Here is a 20,699-nt window from a genome sequence, read left to right as displayed (position 1 = left end):
ATGCTTTGTTTTCCGTAGTCTAGCCATATAAATAAGAACAAATAAATTGAAAAAAAAAATGCAAAAGTACATGTTTTTCTTATAAATAAGTAATGTGAGGAAAATCAAGGATATTTCAGGGAAATGTGTATGATCTGGGTAATTGCTGGAGCAGTTGGAGAGGTGATAATGTATGATCTTAGAGTCTAATCAGTCAGGGAGATTTGGGAAGAGTGTGTTGAAAATACGAATATACATACATCAGGCCAATGGAGAGTCTTAAGCAGCTGGTGTTTTAATTACTCCTGCAGAATTGTAAGTAGAGTCAATATACATATTACATCTGTTTGCTCACAAGTCTCTGACTGCAGAATCTTTCTTAGAATCCAGCCTTGTAGGTAGAAGTTAAAACAAGCAAGCTTCAAAGGAAACTAGAACCTATATCTTCTATTTTCATCTCCAGTGTGTAGGGTAAGGTCTTGAGATGTGTGAGAAAGATAAGACCTTCTGATTTGTATTATGTTGATTTTTACTCTAGCAATGAAAATTCTGTTCAGAAATTTAGTGGCAGTATCTGGTGTCTTGGCAGGTTTTAGGCTGAGGGAAGTGGGAAATGGGTATATGGAATGAAGAGTCCAAGTGCTCCTTATGGCAAAATGTCTGGTTGCCTAAACTGTAGTATGAAGATAATTATCTGTTTAAGTTCTTGAAAAAAATGAATGGAAAAGAAATCTGCTTAATAGGCTTATGCTTGAATTTCAGCACAGGAAGTGAATGTTAGAGTAGCTGGCATGTCTGTTAAAAATCTTGGAATTTGTGGTTCACTTCATGTAAGCAGTGTTTTTTTTACAGTGATTCAAGCTGACTGACAGCTAACTAATTCCAAAATACAATTTTCTATCTATGGTTAGTACAAAGCCCTTAGCCAACTGAAGATTTGGGAGTAGTTTAAAAATAAGCTCTTTGATGTGGAATAATGCTAAATGTATGTTCCTGCTCACTGTTACATATATTTAGACATGAAGCTCATTTAATGAAAATGTACATAACTCAGTTGTGGAAAAATTCATCACCAAAGTGCCCTGCAGAAGTCAGGAGCTGTGTTACAGGGTTTATTGCCAACTTGTCCTAAAATATCCAGGTCACAGTCCATTTATTTTTGTTGCCAGCTTTCTGCTCTGCATAATGTCCCAGGCTGCATATGACTGAGTGTTCAGTGTTGCAGGCTAGCTGACTTTTGTCCTACATTCTTGAAACATAATTTTTCAGTAAAGTGTGGTCTGCCATGAAAATAATCCTACAGTGTTAAATATACTAATGGTTATATTTGTGTATTGCTCACACAAATAAGAAAGAAGAAGACCTTATAGCACCTCTCAGTACCTGAAGGGAGCCTACAAGAGAGATGGAGAGGGGCTTTGTGCAAGAGCATGGAGTTACAGGGCATGGGGAAATGGCTTCAGACTTTGAGGGTAGGATTAGATTAGGTATTAGTAAGGAATTCTTTACTGTGAGGTACTGGAATAGGCTGTCCAGAGAAGCTGTGGATGCCCCATCCCTGAAAGTGTTCAATGCCAGGTTGGATGGGGCTTTGAGCTACTTAGTCAAGTGGAACTCTACCCATGCTAGAAGGGTTGGAACCAGATGGTCTTTAAGGTCCCTTTGAACCCAAACTGTTCTGTGATGCTGTGACAAATATTAACAAGCCAAGAATTACTGTTCTTCTAAATGCAGGGCTGCAAGGTTTCATGATTTTGTGCATATTTCTGATGTAGAATAAAGTAGTGGGCAGGGCTCCATTTCAGAAACAGCATTACCTTTAGTGATGGTTGGTTGTAATTAAAATGTGTTGATTTTGTACGCATCTAATTTCTTAAGGGCAAAATTAAGCAAGTAGGGCTGTGTAGGGATTTTTAGCAATTGTAGCTTGAAAACAGCACTTATCCCTGGTTTCCTCATCAAGGTGTTTCTGTTGTAATTCTGTTAAGTAGCATTTCTGTGGATTTATACCAGTATGACTCAATTTGGCCCCTAAATTTGTACCTGAAGGTGTGAACAGCCTTACTTTGCATATGAAAACTTAGCACTTGCATTGTGGAAAAGTGCAAGAACTGAGGCAAAAGAAAATAATCTCTGAGTCAGCTTCTACTTCCCTGGAAAGGCCTATAAAGATAAGCCTTGGATTTAATCAGGAGAGCAATCCCTAAAAGAAAATAGAATATGTTGTATAACTAAGAATGAATTGTGGATTTAATATGAGATGGAATTGGGATGTTCTTACTAAATATTTATTGAAACCAAGTCTGTTCGTTTGCCAAATACTGAGGCTGGAGTTCCAAGTAGTTCTTAAAATGGCTATAAAATCTATTTTACTTCATAATTATATTGCTTGTGTAGGCTGATTCAATCATTTCCTCCCATGTGCAACTGTTCCTGTGAATTTAGAGGTAAGAGAGTGGATATGGATGGTAATCTAGGTGCAAACTAGGCAGTCCTATTAAATTGCTTCCTGCTGTGGATGACTTAGTGGGGAGAGCAAAGGCAAAACACTCTTACTCTTGATGGCAGATAGAGGGGAAGTTCTTGTGCATCTGTGAGTGCTGGCCTCATCTCAAGAAGGGATTATGTAGCAGAAGATAATAGCACAGTAGAAATATGTTATATGCTTTTTATCACCTCTGGACATAATTTCCTGTTTGTTTTCATAGTCTTGTCAGTGTCCACTGTAGAACAGTGAATCTTACTAAGTATTACTCATTAGTGACGCACTCCCTCCTCACTGTTCAGGTTTTTCATGCATGGAAGAACACATTGAAATGAGTATATAATGGGACAGTATTAATTGTTTTATGGACTCCATTGCTGCTTGAAAATTCAGTGACCTAAATAGAAAAAGATTTTTACTTCCATTGATGGTACAAGAATGTGAGAATTGTTGCTAGGGGGGAGATTTCATTTGGAGGAATGCTGTGACATGATAGACCCACATTTCCTCTCCCTTAGTGAAGCTCAGTAGTCTGACTACAGTTAATATGTGAGTAATCACTCAATAAGACACCTTGTGCTGTGTATTATTCCTGTCTGATAGCAATTACTGTTCATAGCAAATGTGCTATGATCTAAGTACTTTGTGGTTGTATTTTGTCTAGTGATAAAGGAGATTTAGTTTATTTCTTTCCTATTACCACATTTAGCTGAGTTTCAGTGAAGACAACAAAAGTTAGCATTAGCCCATAGCTGTCCCATCATGTGCTGTGATCCTGCCTGATCTCATTAAATCACACTGTAGTTAGCTGGATGTTTAGAGAGAAGACCTTAAAGACATAAAGAAAGGGAAATGGAAGCAAAGTTTAGAAGATAGCTCCCTGCTTCTGCAGTTCAATCTCCTGGCATCTCAGGAAATAGCAATTTGCTTTATAGAGCCTTGGTATTTCATTGCTTAAAGAAATGTTTGGCTACTGGTTCTGGTCCTGTATATCCTTTTCTAGTGACAGTGTCTTAGAAGAGAATTCTGAATGCAATCTTATACTTAACAGTTCAGCTTCAACATGGGAAATGTCTTCATTTAATTTAATACCTGTTCTATGTTTATATGTTGATAGATAATTGCATGTTGTGTTATTCCTGGGCTGGAAAGGAACCTGAGACTGTTTGACATGAGAGCGGCATTTTTATAAAATCCATTGTCTTAGAAATCTATGTTAAATGCATTTTTAAGTAAATTTGAACAGAGTAAATCTAAACATCTCTTATTGATTATACTGTGTTTTTTTCAATTATAAGTGGAAAATTATTCTGTAGCTTATTTTGCTGTTCTTTGCAAGATCTTACTGAAGTTTTCTTGTGAGGGTTCTCGCTTAACTACAGTGCTCTTCAGTTTCTAATATTGTCACCTTAGGTTATTCCTATGCTTTTGTAAAGCGCATCATTAGTTCTCTGTTTTTTCAGCTCCGTCTTCTTGCTCTTCAGTAGCCTTCCTTTGAGATACAGATTTATCCGGTCTAAGCCAGTGAGAATGTAGGCTAATTTTATCTGAGCCCTGAAATTCTTCTGTCTGAAGAAGGATAAAAGTGAGGGGAAAAAAGTCACCAGATGTGTAACAGCTGTTTTAAAGCAGTTGGACACAGAGACTATTAATGATTGGATTAAGAGGTGAGAACTAGCTGCAGGGAGAAAGATGAAAGAAAATTGGAGCATAGAGGTTGCCTGGGGAAGTTGTCACGTATGTTGTGTTTATTTGGCTTTTTCTTATGGCCTCCAGTGACACAATTAAAATTGATTGTCTAATTCCTCAAGAGGATTTCAACCCCATTTTCTGTGTTTATTTGCATCTGCTATGGATATGTGGATGTTGTCTTTTGGATTATTTATGGTCAAAGAAATCTGGAAGATCTGGAGATAATTTGGCTTTCCTCATCAAGTATTTTATTTCTTTCAATTTAGGTCTGAGAAGACAGTGTTTCACATAATTGCATTGTTATGCAAAATGTCACTGCTCAGGGCAGTGCCACAATGAAAAATTCCATATCCATCCCTAAAAGGGTCTCCAGCAGACTTTCAGTATCACATCCATAGAGCAAACCAAGTCCATTTGGTGCCAAAGGGAGAGTAAAGATGGGAAGGCACTTTTGCATATGACAGCAGTTTGTGATGTTTCAAGACATATGTTTATATCATATATTCCCCTGCCATCTTTGTCTAATTTAACTTTGTATTTTGTGAACATTTTCATACTCTTCAAAGCCATCATTGAGAACATAGATGTGGTATGCTTTTATCAAAGGATCCTTTGGTTTTCTGTGTCATGTTTGCAATTTTTTGAGTGCATATGTAGGAGCTTATTTCTGCAGTAAAGCTTTCCCATTACCTGTGATAAGTACAAGTTTTGCTTTGGAAAATCATTCCAAAGCAAGAGAAAAAACAGGGTTGTAAATGCATTGAGACTGAGCTGTTAAAAATTGTAGTTTCCTTATGCATTACTGTTGTCCTGCTTCAAGGATGTCTTTACTGGGTGAATTACTAAGTACACATTTAAGATGTGCATTTCAAATGTATAGTAATGTATGGTATCTAGTAGGGTTTAATAGTTCTACCCTAGGATTACTTGTGGTTTATGATAAATTGCTTACAACCATCACTTTACAGAAATTCTCAGGAAACACATGAGCTTTGTAATGTGTTATCTTCTAATATAATGTGTAAACCTCTCTAGTAAATGCAGCTACTTACTTTCAAGAAACAAGCTTAAAGCATTGTTTTATTTTAGCCTTGAGAAGGGAAGGCGTTTGACACAGGCTTGTTGCTGAAATTGTGTGCTGTCATCATCCTCTTGGGTGTTATCTTGAGTGTGAGTGGGTGGGCATCCCTGACTTGTCACTTGCAGCTGGAAGAGTGACTAAGAGCAGCTCTTGTGAAAAGCTTGCCATGTCATGCTGACTTGTCATTGCCAGCATCTGTCTGGGAAAAGTGCATAGAAATGATTTAAAGGATGGAATATGGAGAGAAAAGAAGAAAAAAAAAAGGCCTTTTTGTTGGCTGGGATTTTTTTTTGTCAGTTCTGATTAATTGCTCTTACTGGCCATAAGTAAACATGGGATTTATTTTTTTTTTCTCTTCCAGAGTAAAGATGGGAAAACACCTTTGCACATGACAGCGATCCATGGTAGATTTTCAAGATCCCAAACCATCATTCAAAATGGTAAAAAGGGGGTGGGAGTATTTTTGTCATCAGCTTTCCAGTTTGGATGTTTTCATCCTCTTGTATTGGTAACAACATGCTGACTCCAACATACTGGACACATCCGTCCAGTGTCCAGTAATAGTGGTGGAGTCTGGCATATCTGTTTATAAAATTTGATAAGTTACACTGATGAACCATTTATTTTTCAGAATGCAGGAGAATATATATTTTATATATATATATATGTAGATTTGTTTTCCATAACCCAGGTTGTAGAGAGTTTGTCCCATAAGGTTGCATAGCAAAATGCTTTTCTCTACTACTGGAATCTGTATAGGTTTTAAATCCAAGCTAGTCAGTCACTGACAATAACATTGCTTGAATGATCATCAGTGCTATTTTTCTAGCAAGTATTTCTGTGCCTACATATACCCTTACTAAATAATTACTCTTTATTATAGGAGCTGAAATAGACTGTGAAGATAAGAATGGAAATACCCCTTTGCACATAGCAGCTAGATATGGCCATGAGCTATTAATCAACACTCTGATTACAAGTGGTGCTGACACTGCAAAGTAGGTAACTTTACTGATATGAATGCAAGCTGACATAATTTAGAAGTGTATTTATTAGGTTAACAGAAGTAGTGCAACTTTTAATATCATCAACTTGCAATAGGAAATACTTTGTTTATTATCCTGTGTTGTACTTTTAACTAGCTCGTCAGAATATCACAGTTTGTACCAAAATAAAGAGAAATAGAGTTTTCTGTAATATATTTGAAGTCAAAGCTCTGAAAGTTTTAATACCTGTGTCACTGATAATGCACGCTGATAGCTTGGAAGGAAGTGTTTGTTTAAGATGTGAAGTTAGCTCAGTATTCTAATTAGGTGGTTTGCTGAACCCACCATGCATGTGCACTTTGGCACACAGTCATGTTTGTTTTATTTTTATTGTAATGAAACTGTGATACCTGATTATGGTGTATCTTAGGCGGGGTATACATGGGATGTTTCCTCTCCATTTGGCAGCATTAAGTGGATTTTCAGACTGCTGCAGAAAGCTCCTCTCATCAGGTAGGATACCCTTTTAAATTCTTACAAGGTGCTTTGTACTTGATTTTTTATTTCACAGAATAGCTTTTAATTAAATATTAATTTAGTGATACACAGAAATCCTTGTAGTTTACTAGTACCTTGGGGCCCATGCTTGTTTTTTAATGGGCAGTCCAGAGTTAAAGTGAATACAAACTTTTGCAGACATGAGTTTAAAAAAATTCATCCAAATTTTAATAATGCATTTATCGTTTCTTTAATTGTATTTGTGCATTTCAAGTTAGCCACAGAGGTGGGATGGCTGGTGTAGACCATAATGAAACTTCAAAGAGAAAGTTTGATAGTCTCTTTTATTACTTCATGGAGCATGCAGTTTCTATTCCATGATGTCTTTAGCTTAATACAGATCACTCTTTTGCTGTCTATTCCTGTACTGGGCACCTAATAGCTCTGAAGACTCTGTGGGCTGCTGTATTAAGAAATTATTGCATTGGTATTATGTTGTTAATCAAACGCAATGCAAACTGCACTTTTCTTTTGATGTTTGACTCCTCCCTGAAGATGTGGATGTTGGAAGGTCATTACTGCTCTTGTTGGCCAGAATCTTATGTGAATTCTGAGTTCTTTGAACTATTGCAATTCTGAGAAAGCCGATTTATCCAAATGAAGCTTCCGGAACAGAAGAGGAATAAGAATAAACTAAATGGTTCTATATTAATCTGAAGACACTTAATGTTTTTGTGAAAAGATAAGTGGGGAGGAGGGAGTTAGGGAAAAGAGTAAGAAGTTGCTTCCCCAGCTTTCTACTGTTTGTTAGGGAAGCCTAACAAACAGGAAAAGAACTAGAAGGGAAGAGAACTAGAGGATTATAATGAAAGCTACCTACTGGTAAGGCTTTTTATTTACTGTCCTGACATGGGCAAACTTGCAAGGATGCACTTCAGAAAAGGACTGTCCAATACTTGACAATATTTCAATTGGATGTGTTCAGAATGATGGATACTGGCTCTTTCTTCTTCCTGCACGTGCTGAGGTGCTGGCTGTGCCCTTACTGGAGGTTCAGTATGGCAAAGGAAATAATGTGGAGGACTTGCAAGTGGTTTCTGTGGCTTTTACAGAAATTGAGAAAACTTGGATGCAAACCTAGCCTGGCACACATAAGGACTTGAAGAATATATTCAGCCTTCAGGCTAGAAAGACTAAATACTGCTAAGAGATTTTAGGATGTGCTCTTGGTGTGGGGGTTGGTATGTTCAGAGTATGTTCCCTTTTGGGGTTGGGAGATGTCTGTTTTGTGTAAATTAAAGATCTCTGATTTTTAAATTTGTTAATATTCGTGTGCAAACCTTAACAAAATGTCGCAAATCTGTTTTGCTCCAGTACTGAATGACATTCAAGTAGTTAGTGATAGTAGACAAGCAACTTAGGGATGTGGAAAGCCATCAAAGGCTATTCTGCAAACCAAACTCCTAAATTATTTGTTATAGAGCATTCCCTGTTGAAATGGGGTAAGAGCATAGTGGTGCATACAAAACCTGGTTTAGGGGATATGGAGTAGGAAAACAGTATTGAAATATTAGTGTTCTTGAATAACAGGTCTAGTGTTATTCATTATCTATTGTTGTTGAACAGTTCTTAAAAGGAAAATAAAATACCAGCATTCCCAGGTGTACCACAACTGGAGATCTAATAAATAAGTTTTGTTACACAAGTGCAAAACACTCATGAGAGCATAGTGGTTTTCTCAGACCAGAAATGTAGCTTTGAAACCTGATTTAAATAGTCATCTTTCTGTCAAAATACATGGTTACATATAGAATTATACAGTTAAAGTTTGTTACCTTGGATTTGAAGTTCCACAGCTGATCCTTTTTGGAAAGAGAAAACTACAGTGTTGTGTAAAGTGCTCCTTTGTAATTAACTGCTATTTGCAGCCATCACTGCAACTCAATAAAGTTCTTTCTTTGGGACTAAATCACTAAACTCAAGGATAAAATTTAGTAACTCCTATATTTTGTAATACTGATATCCTCAAAAATTAATAATCTCTGTACACCAATGATAAATTCTATTCTTAAATTTTCATATAACCTGCATATCTCTTATATTCAATAGTAAGTGGCACTGAAATATTAGCAGGTAAATAGAATGAGAAAGAACACAGCTTCAGTGCAGCTACTTTTCTTTTACCTTACCCCTTACAGTTTAATTTAAATGCCTAGCAAGGACATGTTTCAAATTAAGTAATTTTTAATGCTTGAGTGCTCTTTTGAAAATAGCTGTTAAGTTTGCTTAGCAAGCATTTCTCTTAACAGCAGATGACAGCAGTTTTGTGAAAGGTGATGTTACATACTGATTTTACAAAATATTTGCTTTGTAGGTTTTGACATTGACACACCAGATGACTTTGGCAGGACTTGTCTTCATGCAGCTGCAGCTGGAGGGTGTGTAAAAAAGCATTTATGCTTTCATGTTTAGTGTTTCTATTTCAATTGCTGATCATTCTTGTTCTTTTTTCCTATTATCTCCTCTCCATTTTTCCTGCCCTCTTCCCTTGGAACTTATATAAACACAACAATAATTTCAAGATGGATTCTATCTGCAAACAAAACATTAATTAACTGTTCAGATTAATAAGTCATTGGTGGAGTACAGTGTCCAAGTATCATCAGCCTTACTTTAGCTTTATGTTTGGGGATGAACTGATTTTTTTTTTCTTTTTACTTCCCATGGATGATGATAAAATTTTTAGAATTTACAGCATTCATGATGGCATGCCCACCTCAGATCACTGTGGGACATGAGATAGAGAGCAGCAGCTATGAGAAATTTGTTTTTACCAAATTCATAAAAAAAGGTCAGTCTAAATAAACTAAAAGCAATAATTAAATTCCAGATTTTAGGTGGATGAAGTAGTCAGAACTACTTGCTCATCACTTGAGTTGTGATCCATATTGATTATTGTTATTGTATTGTAGGTTTTCTATAGCAGCTACTCAAAATTGCCTGGAAGAATTGGGTAATAAATTTCATGATACACTTTGTGGGACACAAGAACTCCATGATATTGATATTTTCATTTTTCTATTTGAATGTTAATACTGTTAAATAATCATTCTAAGTCTAAAGTACTTTCTAGATACATACTTGTTGCAAGTGACAAAGGTTAAAATGCTACCTTTTCATATAAAAACCAAATAATTTGTGAGACATTCCCTCAGTCATCTCCAGTTTAGGAAAGCTACCAAAAATAGTGTTTAAACAATAAGCAGTATAGTATAGCTATGTTTCAACTTACATTTGGCCTTAAAAAATATGCAGTAAAAGCTTGCCTCTTTGCTGGAATCCCGGTAGCACAAGCATGTGACATGCAGATGTTATTGTTTGTTTGTTTATAAGATTTGAATTTTTAATTGAATTAGGTTCATGTTTGTGTGCTTTATGCATGCCATTGGTATCAATTAAATTTATATGTGTGGTCTTGAGATAATTTATATTCTTTATTGGTTTGGTCCAGAAATTATGGAATCTATTTTACATACAGAAATGTATATACCAAAAATTCCACATTGTAGTTCAGTTCCATTAAAACTAACATATGAGATGTACATGTGTAGCATTTCTGATATTTGTAGAGGCCAATATTAAGGAAATAAAGTTTGCAATCACAAGTAATAGTGTATTAATTTAATAGGAATTTGGAGTGCCTAAATCTTCTGCTAAATACTGGTGCAGACTTCAACAAAAAGGACAGATTTGGAAGGTAAGACATTCCAGATTTGTATATTGGAAAGGGCTGTTAAAAGTATTGCAGTAGCACCTTATTGATATGTGTCCAAGTCTGTGTTCCAGTTTAAATTTTTTTATGATACAATGTCTCTAATAATCTATGCTTCAGCCTATGTTCTCAAAAGTCACAAACATATTTTATAATCCTGTTTTGCTGGGTAGGTGTTTAGTCTTGTTTTTAAACTAAAAGTTTAACTCAACTAGAAGTTGAATTTCACATTCAACTGTAATTTTTGTGGACCTTTTTTCCTTATAACATGAATCTAATGTGTTTAAATTACTCTCATCCAAGGACATTACTGATGTTTTCCAAATAATGTATTAGTCAAATCTATAAATCTGTGGCTATTTTTAAGTTCTTTTATTAAAATACCCAGTATTTTATTATAACTGCTTCACCTTTTTCCTTTCACAGTATCCATCCCTTTCTGTTTCCCTTTTTGAGCTCTGAACTCTTTTAGAGTGACATTAATTTCTATTTTTAGTATAGGATTATTTAAGTTTAGATGGCAGGATCAGTACTCATGTAAAATCTCACATCACATAATGGAAAATATTATTTTCTGGGATATGGAAAGCAAGAGTATGACTTAAAGGAAAAGTTACAGGTCCAAAGTTATATTTTGTTTTAAATTCCACTTCCATTATTTCCTGAGAAAGAAACAACTCTGTCATAACTTTTGTCATTGAAAGTTGGGGTTTCCTTTTGATTTGGTTTGGATTTTGGTTTAATGATCATGTTGTATAGAGTAATATTTTCAGAAGCTGGAAAATATTAGTTTTAAATGGAGAGAAATAGGAAAAAGACATTTTAAGGGAGAGGAAAGATCCTATCTCTTAAAAATCAATATATTTATAGCAGCAGTCTCTTTTTAAAAATAGAAAATGGAATTCTGAGTCATATTGTTTTTTTTAAATTTTAGCTAAACTGGCATATTTAGAGATTGTTTATGTATTTGAAGTTGGGATGAGTTTTCTCTGAGATTATACGTCAGTACTAATATTTTAAGGTTTTGTTACAAGAAGACAAGGTTTATTGTGCCTCTGCTGTGTTAGTTTAGATAAAAATAAATAATGTTTTTTTCTCTTAGGCAAAATTGTGATTTGTTTAATAAAAATGTCTTTTTGTGCACTTGCTGTATTTTATTTGTGCTGTATTTATTTGTTGTGAAGTTATTGATTTGTCTATATTTTTCCATGTGGCTTAAAATTACTTAACAGAAGATAGTATTTCTAACTGGACTTTCCAAGTTTACACAAGAAAATTCACTTTAAGCTTCCTTTAATATGAAATTTTTGCTTATTTTGGCTCACAAACAAATCTACTATATATTGTTCAGCATTGTTAAATGTTCTCTAGATAATGACCTTATTCTTTAGAACTGTAATGATGCGTTCTTCATCACAAATATTTATTTAAAAATGTAAGGAGGATTTACGTTTCACTTTATTTTGCTTTTTCTGTCTCTATAATATTATTTTGCTGTTATTTACCATTGTACTTTTTATTTAAATGTGTACTAAAGAACTCCACTCCATTATGCTGCTGCCAATTGTAATTATCAGTGCCTGTTTGCCCTTGTGGGATCTGGAGCTAGTGTGAATGACCTTGATGAGAGGGGTTGTACACCTCTGCACTATGCAGCTGCATCAGACACAGATGGGAAGTAAGTGGCATGCTTTATACTAAAGCCTTTCTCATTAGGAACATTTGAGCTGTGAATTTTGTGTGTGTTCTGCCTTCAGATTTGCCAAATGCATTTCTTGTATTTTTAAACATTAAACTTGACAATGGCCTGTGCATTGTACATAAAAGATTTTATGTAAAAAAGTATTTCAGAGGAAAATAATGAACAACAGGAAAATGTATTGTAAAAATTTTATATCCTATAATACAGATTTCCTAAATCGGGAATTATTTGGGAGTAGAGTTCTTAATCCCATCTGCTATGTAGTTGAATAAATATCCTTTGTGGGGGCTATTAAGCTAGTTGTGGGCAGTAGGGTCATCTTGCCTTAAAATGAGATTGTGATGAAGGATGGATATTAACTTGGTATTTCAATATAAGATGCTTTATCTATTTGAAGTTTGAGTAAACCAGAGTTGTAATGCCAAACATGACTATCTCTTGATAGTGTAAATTTTTATGATGCAGTTATACTTTTCTTAACGAAATGCATCTAGAATCTTTCATAAATCCACTGATCTCTTTCATCTACTTATTTTCTAACCTAAGGTCATATTTGACACATTTGTTAATGACAAATGACATGTTAAATGCTTATATGCAAAGTGTATATAGGTAGCACCAAAGTGATGAGTTTACTTAAGCTCCAGACATTGGATATATTGAGGAGACAAGAAGAGCATCACTTTTTGTGCACACACTCACATATGCAGGTCGTGGTGTGCAGCAGCACATTCCACATGCACACAGTGACACCTTCCCTGGAAAAGTGCTGCTTCGTGCCAAATCATCTGTTTTTTAATACAACACCTTTTAAAGGGTGAGGCAGCAATAGGTATTAGGTGGCATAGAACTTACAGATTGGGTTTTGAAGGCTAAATAAAGAATACCTTCATGGCCATTTAACTTACATATGAAGACTGTGCCTTTTCTATATAAAGCCAGATTTCAAAATTAAAATTGCTGCTTTTTAGAAGTAATTTCAATTCCTGCTGCAGCTTGCTGAGATAATTCTACTTTAATTGCCCTCTTACAAGTTGAGCTAGGATTAATTTTAGCTTCACAGTTGCTCTGAAAACCTCCAAACTATAATGGTTCTTCAGATGACATCGTTTTGCCATCTGTCTTACAAAAGGCACGAGCAGGAATGATAATGACAACGCTGCAGAGCTTTGTGAGGTAACTCAAAGCATCATCTCTGGAACCCACAGGCTGTTGCCTTTCTGATTAACATTTGGCTCTCTGGAAGACAGGCTGCAAAGCTGAATGGCCTGAGGGGAAGCTTTTCATATTGAAGCACAAAGATGAGTAGTAACAGCTGGAAAACCAGTACTGCTCTGCTCATTCCAAACAGGAATGAAGTTAAAAAATATTACCGGAGTTGGAATATAAGGCTGGGGAAAAAAACATGTCAGGAAACCATCTACATAAAATTCCAAAGATATTTATGTTAAATTTTATGGTCTTTGTTCAGACATCTTTAAAGACAGATTTTAGAGACAGGGATGTTTTTGTTGAAAATTATTTTCCAGTTTATTCCTGTTTGAAAGTATTTCTTTTGTATCTTTAACAAATGCTTTTGATCTGGAACAAACACCAGAAAGCCCCATTTTGCCAAGACTAGAGAGAAAAGCATGATTTCAGAATGAGGTAGAATAAGCAGCATCTTAGAGGAAAAAAATAGTATGTTGTTTCTGTTTACAATTTTCTTATGGACAATATACCAATAAATATATGGGAAATAAAATTCAATTTACCTGGGCTTTCAGAAAGTATGATTAATCTCTTTAAGCGACCTGTTGAGGACAGTTAAGTGTGCAAAAGATGCAAAGGTAATCTCTCTCTTGGATGCAAAAAACCATGAAAAATAATTATCTGGTTTGCACTGGAAAGATTGGGAACTTAAGGGTATTTAGTAGACTTGGCTCCATGCAATGTATTTAGTGTATTGTAGAAATTTAGGTAGCCAAAGCCAGTGACATGTAACATTTACTAATGAGCCATGAATGCTAACACAGAATTACTGATCCAAATTAAAAAGAAAGTTATATGATTGGACAAATGAAATGTAAGAACTGTAGTTCTTACTTAATGAGACAAATTGATTTGTCTTTGCATTTTCATAAATCTCATCTCATTTTAATTCAAACAAAAACATGCAAACCACAGTTGTCATTAATGAAATCCAGGCATTTGTTTACTGGACAAATATAACCTGAGTTGATTGGCTAAAAACATAGATATGCTTTACAAGTAGCATTTTATTAGCTATAGTGAGCTAGTTTTAAAGTTACTTGCATCTTATGTTGCATGTGTTATTCTTTAAACTCAAGAAATTTTACCTTTTTCACTACATACTAAGTCCTTGTTTATGCTGGCCAAAAAATGATGGAAGTGACAGTGCACCTCTGATAAAGAAGTATTTAGTGATTCCAGAGAGAAGAAGGGATGTTGACCTGTTGTCCACTTCAGAATATTGAATGGCTTCACCTGCAAGTGCAAGGTCATGACAATGACTTTGGAAAATGTTGCTGAAATGATAGACAACATGAAAGTATGAAACAGCAGGGTTATTGCTTGCAATCATTTAGTGTGCACACAGGGAGTCTCTTAAAAACAGAAAATTAGTTATGAGAAAAGAGTGAGGGGACTTGAATCCCATCCTCCACAGTGAGTGTGATTGAAACTGGGCTAATCATGTTCTGCCTTGTAAATTTGTCTAGTGAAAGTAAGGAATGGGAAGATATACATATGACAATAACTGAATATTTACTGTAGAAATAAATTTTTAAATAGTGTCTGGTAGTGGAAGTGTGTGTGTGTGTGTGTGTGTTACTCTTGTATGCTACCATGAAGAACTGCTTCTCTTCTTTCCATATAACATGCAAAAGAAGGGATTAATGCAGAAAAGCATACAAAATAGTAATCATTGATATTGGCAAAGGTAGCTGCAGCTGTGTTAGCTAGGATAAAAGTATCCATACTAGTTCTAACCAAGTCAGATAACTTAGAAGATGCAGGATGACTGCAGGGAAGGATTATTTCAAATTTTGAAGCTTTGTGATTGACCTTCATGTTTGATGTAATGAGGTAGCTTTCTCTAGTCCTGGCTAATATCGTGCATTAAATCAGTGTCCCTGTGTGCTGTATTCTATTTTCCAGTTGAATTGGAACAATTTATCACTTAGCATTAAGTTGAAATTCAGCATTTAGATACATGGTTGCATATGTCAATTTGAATAGGTGCCTGGAATACTTGCTAAGAAACGATGCCAACCCTGGGATCCGAGACAAACAAGGATACAATGCAGTTCATTATTCAGCTGCTTATGGTCATCGCTTATGTCTTGAATTGGTAAGAGAACATATCCTAGATGAAAGGTGTAACAGCTGCTCTTTCAGGGTGTGATGGAGAGGCCAGGAGATTCCTCCACCTTGCTGTCAGCTGAGTCAATACTGTTTTTCAGCCTCTGTGCAGATATATTTAAGCATTTGGTGTTCCTATAAGAGAAGCAAGCTGAGGAGCTAGGATGCTAGGTACTGGCTTAAGAAGACAAAAAATTCTGAGGTGAAGAGATAACTGGTTGAAGATGTGGGATATTAGTTTTGGTTTGTTTATTAATTTAGACTACACTACAATTTTTTATTTTTTTTTTGCTGGTGGCTGAAATAAAATAACCACAAGTTATCCCACTGAGAACTTCTAAGAAATTTCATAAATGTCATTTGAAAGGAGCAAATGAAAATGTGGGGAAAACATGTAAAGAAAGGGTGCCTTATAAAATAGTTCATGCAGTTACAGTAACTAGTGACCACATAATAGAATTTCAGATAATAAAGCTGTAGTTAGTTTTTTATTGCTCCCTTTGCAAAAATATGTATGTTATTTGATATGCTGTGTTATGCGACTTCAGTATTTGTATTAAAATTGCACTTTTATATTCAAATGTATTCAAATGTGAATTTTGAATGTTTTTAATTACAGATTGCAAGCGAAACACCTCTAGATGTTGTAAGTGTATTGTTTCTCATTTTTTAAGTACTGCTATAGAGCAAACGGGAACATGTAGTTTTAAAAATAATGCTTATTTTTTAGACTTATTCAACTATTTCTTCAATACATGAATGTATTATTTCATTTCAATTACAATTTAGATTTAATTGGACTTTATAGTTTTAAAATGGGAGATTTTTTTTTTTAAGCCATGTGGTTTTTTGCTTAAACAGTTGGATGACCATGATATAAAAGTGTGATAATGAAAATGTCATTTGAATGTATTCAGTGTTCTTCACTTTGAATGTTTTAATTCTGCTTATCTACCTAATTAATATGGTCTTGAAAAAGACCCAGAAGTAAAACTTTAGAACACATCTGACGGTCACAAATAGAAATGTATACAAATAGATATTTCAATCCTATAATGCTTTTACTTTTTTTGAGTCCGGTTTTCTCTCTGAGAAATGTTTTCCTATTCTGAGAAATCCATCCTGCCTTCTTGGCCTTTCATGTTGTTTTCTTGCTGACTTTTCACTTCATCAAAATGCTTACTTGGCTGATGTTTGGGGTTTTATTTCCTGCTGCTGCTGTCACCTGTCCTTGTCTTCCATTAGTATTCATCTTTCATATTGCTACTTCAGAAGAAGTATTAATTTGAATTTAGTTTCTTATTGAATTATTGCATTATTATGCAAAATTAAACTACTTGGGTTGAAACATGAATATGGGGGAGGTGTTGCACTCAATTCAAACTCTAAAAGGTTGAAGATCAGGACATCTGTAATTCTATACTATTCTTCCTACTTTTTCTCCTTTCTTTTTCAATCTATGTATATGGGAAACTGTAGCAATTATTGCTGAGTATTTTCAAACGTGAGGGGTTTTTGCACTCACTCTGATTTTCTCTCTCTAAGCTGATGGAAACATCAGGTACTGACATGCTGAATGACTCAGACAACAGAGCACCTATAAGTCCATTGCATTTAGCTGTAAGTTCTCAGTTCTTTAGTGATGACAGCTCATCTGGTAGCAAACAGTTGTTGCATGTATTTACTCATTCTGGATTTTTTCAAAATAGGTTAATAAAATGCAAATATATCTACTAATATTCCTGAATGAGGTATGCAGGATGATTTTTGCATGTCACTTGAAATTTGCTTCATGGAAAAGCTTTCATGAGGAATCTTCTAATTAAAATTTATGCTAATGAAACTTTTATAAGACTTGTTCTATAAGTAATTATTACTTTTTTAATCATTACATTGTTTTACTCTCTTAATTGTTTAGTATGTGAAATGTTTGTCCTCAATACTTTTAAGAAAGATTTGCACAAGGAGCACTGTAGGACAGAGATGAAATTCTGTCTATACAGAAATATTCAAAATACAGAGTAACCAGCTCAGTGTGTAGCTTTGATCTTTCCACTGAATCTAAAGCAATTGAAAAACTACACTGTATTTCATGCAAATACATGAAATCTCATGCAATACAGATATATATCTATACACATATATATGCCCAAAGTAAAAAATAGTCTTTGATAGTGGTAAACGAAAGGTATTTGTACTGCATTCTTATTATAGGTGCTTTTTTTTAGTAATTTATGTAAAAAGCTAAAAGGAATTACTGAAGTTTGCTTATGTTCCTCACTTGAAATAATCTGAGAATGATGTAACTACAGCATAAAGCGATGAAACATGCAGTAGTCAAAATGCTGTTATTTATTGCAGACAGATTATTTTCTGAGAGTAGTTGCAGTTGCTGACTGAAAGGATAAAATAGAAAAAATCCACCAACCTTCTTGCTGAAATTGTGGGGTTCTTTTAATTAGTCATAACTGTTGTAACTACTTATGTGCTGCATCAGTTGCTCTACTGCATGCTAAAATAAGAATAGTCTCTTTACAGTTTCATTTATGTAGTTCTGGCAAGAAAGAGAAAATGTTAAGGATGGGAAAACTGAAGAATGTTCTTATTCTTGTAGGCCTATCATGGCCACCATCAAGCTCTGGAAGTGCTGGTACACTCACTGCTGGACCTTGATGTGAGGAATAACAATGGAAGGACACCACTGGATCTTGCTGCCTTTAAGGGACATGTGGAATGTGTAGATGTGCTCATTAATCAGGGAGCATCAATCTTGGTAAAAGATTATGTCGTAAAGAGGACCCCAATTCATGCTGCAGGTATGTGCTAGCCACTAACCTCTAAAATTTTGGCTTTTGAAGTGGATAATCTGTTTAGAAGTCTCTGTTAATGTTCTAAGAAATAATGTTTAAGAGCAGAGGATGACTTTTAAGGTATATGTGGTGCTTAGAAACATGTAGCAAAAGAGTTGCAGGGAGGAACCAGTGTTAATCCAATAAAGCAGTTGACTCCAAAGAGTGCTGTCCCACGCTCCGCTCTGGAAGGGTGCATTGTCCTTGTCCATTCAGCTGGTGTGCTGACAGGTGTCAGGGACACGTCCCCGCTTCTCTCCTCGTCTTTCACGCAGCCCGAACTGCAGGCCCAAATTTAGATAGGCAAATTGCATTGCCTGTCTTGGCAGTAAAATGCTTCTAAAAATGACTGGAGTCTTGGAGAATTTTGGCAGTTTGAGAAGAGACATGAAAACTTGCTTTGATTTTTTTCCAAGGATCTGAATGACTCCTGAGCGTTTTCAAAATAACAGCAATCCTTTGCAGTATTTTCCTGCTGACTTTCCTGGAAAACATTTCTAGGCCTGCCTTTCTCAGAGTCTAGAATCCACACTATAGTCTTATTTTTTTCCTCACATTAAAAATAGGCTAATTAAATTTGACATTTATAGTAATGGTGTTACAGAAGTGTTGCAGTTAAAAAGAGCATTATGTACAAAACATCGTCATTCTAACCACTTAATTTGCTGTCCATGAGCACAAGGTGCATTATTCTATTTGATTGAGCTTGTGTTAGCATGTCTGTCAGCTACAGAAACATGAATTGTTGCTGTGCTTGTGTGGACTGAATGCTGCAGCTGTAGGTCAAAAATAATTTCCCTTCCATGAAGCAATCATTTATCTTTCATGGGTTGCATTTAAATGAGATTTCTCCATTTTCTGTTTGTTCTTTTTCCATTTTTTTAACTGCTTGGTTTATTACATCTATGCATTACATTTCCTTCCCTTTTCTAAATGTGATTTCCATTATTATTTTATAACTATGCACACACTACACTTGCTAACAAAATCTGACTATGATTTGCTAGGTATGTGTTTACTGGTGCCTTAAAACAAGCAAAAATTGTACTAATTCTTATATTTTAATGTTCCTTCTTGTGTGTGTTGTATAAGCATTTATTCCAATTACTTTTATATGTGCAACTTCATTTATATATATATTTTAAAAATTTGTTTGCAATTGATGGTTGGAAACAGTTGTTTCTAACACTGTACAGTTGAGGATACCTGACTTCTGAATTTAATTTCTAGTGCTCATATTTTAATTTAAGTTGTAACAATGGTAAAGCTGTACAGTGGGTTTTCAATCTAATGGGCTTTAGTCTGAGCAGGTAGGTTCCCATTCTGTTTGAGCTCTCTACTCAAAGGCAATTAATGTAAACCCCATATCTTTATAATGTTTTACAGCTACAAATGGTCATTCAGAATGTTTGCGGCTATTGATAGGAAATGCAGAGCCACAGAATGCAGTGGACATTCAAGATGGAAATGGACAGTGAGTTTAAATTATGGACATTCTGTTCTGCACAAGTTATTGCATTTCATGGAAGAAGAAGCAAAATAATTTTCAGTAGTTATTTTAACTTACTTTTAAAAGGAAATTATTGCAGCAAACAAAAACTTGGGAGTGAAAAATGTTCTTGTTCAGCTGGGAGGAAACTAAAATGTGTCTTACTGCCCTGATGCTGAGAATGTGAATTCTAGTTACTTAATCAGTACTTCTGAACTGGGGCATGTTACTTTATTTTCTCAAATCTAAAAAGCAAATGAGTGGAAGGTCACTGATGATGTAAATCTTAACAGTGTTGATTAGAGTTAGGATAGCAGTTGTTATACTTGAACTGAATGCTAGTCTGTTAAATTTCCAAGTGTAAGTTTCCACTTTATTTCTGTCACTGCTTAGGACTCCTCTGATGTTGTCAGTTCTCAATGGGCACACTGACTGTGTTTATTCACTCCTTAACAAAGGAGCAAATGTAGATGCCAAAGATAAGTGGGGAAGGACAGCATTACATAGAGGGGTAAGAAAATATTCCCTTTCTTTCATTTCCAGTTTCCTATATGCTAATTTCAAATAAAGACTTTATATGTAATGTTAATTTATTTCTCATTATTCTTATCCTGCCATTTTAGGTTTTAGTTGTATTTAGTTGCATTCAAAAGATGATTCTGCCTGTTTACTACCTACAATTCCTTTGGGCTTCTAGACCCTCCTAATCTTGCTGTAATATGTTGGCTGGAGAGGTCCTAGAGTACAGTTTTTTGTTGGGGGGAAGATAGTGTTAATGGGAGGAAGAAAAGCATAAAGCATGC

The 20,699-nt window shown here is 35.0% G+C and overlaps 1 protein-coding gene across 2 annotated transcripts in view; it reads left to right on the top strand.

The window, feature by feature from the left end:
- ANKRD28 (ankyrin repeat domain 28) overlaps positions 1 to 20,699 on the top strand; it is a 74,604-nt gene that overhangs the window by 41,008 nt on the left and 12,897 nt on the right. For both annotated transcript variants that reach the window (XM_062508622.1, XM_062508632.1), the window contains exons 9-20: positions 5,599 to 5,677; positions 6,121 to 6,235; positions 6,654 to 6,736; positions 9,096 to 9,159; positions 10,410 to 10,478; positions 12,031 to 12,171; positions 15,436 to 15,547; positions 16,178 to 16,204; positions 17,104 to 17,178; positions 18,173 to 18,374; positions 19,794 to 19,881; positions 20,290 to 20,407. In XM_062508622.1, coding sequence (XP_062364606.1) covers positions 5,599 to 5,677; positions 6,121 to 6,235; positions 6,654 to 6,736; positions 9,096 to 9,159; positions 10,410 to 10,478; positions 12,031 to 12,171; positions 15,436 to 15,547; positions 16,178 to 16,204; positions 17,104 to 17,178; positions 18,173 to 18,374; positions 19,794 to 19,881; positions 20,290 to 20,407 — 1,173 coding nt within the window. The remainder of the gene's footprint in view (positions 1 to 5,598; positions 5,678 to 6,120; positions 6,236 to 6,653; positions 6,737 to 9,095; positions 9,160 to 10,409; positions 10,479 to 12,030; positions 12,172 to 15,435; positions 15,548 to 16,177; positions 16,205 to 17,103; positions 17,179 to 18,172; positions 18,375 to 19,793; positions 19,882 to 20,289; positions 20,408 to 20,699) is intronic.

This window comes from Cinclus cinclus, chromosome 1 (assembly GCF_963662255.1).
Source record: "Cinclus cinclus chromosome 1, bCinCin1.1, whole genome shotgun sequence".
NCBI lineage: Eukaryota > Metazoa > Chordata > Aves > Passeriformes > Cinclidae > Cinclus > Cinclus cinclus.
This window is presented reverse-complemented; position numbering and strand designations above follow the sequence as displayed.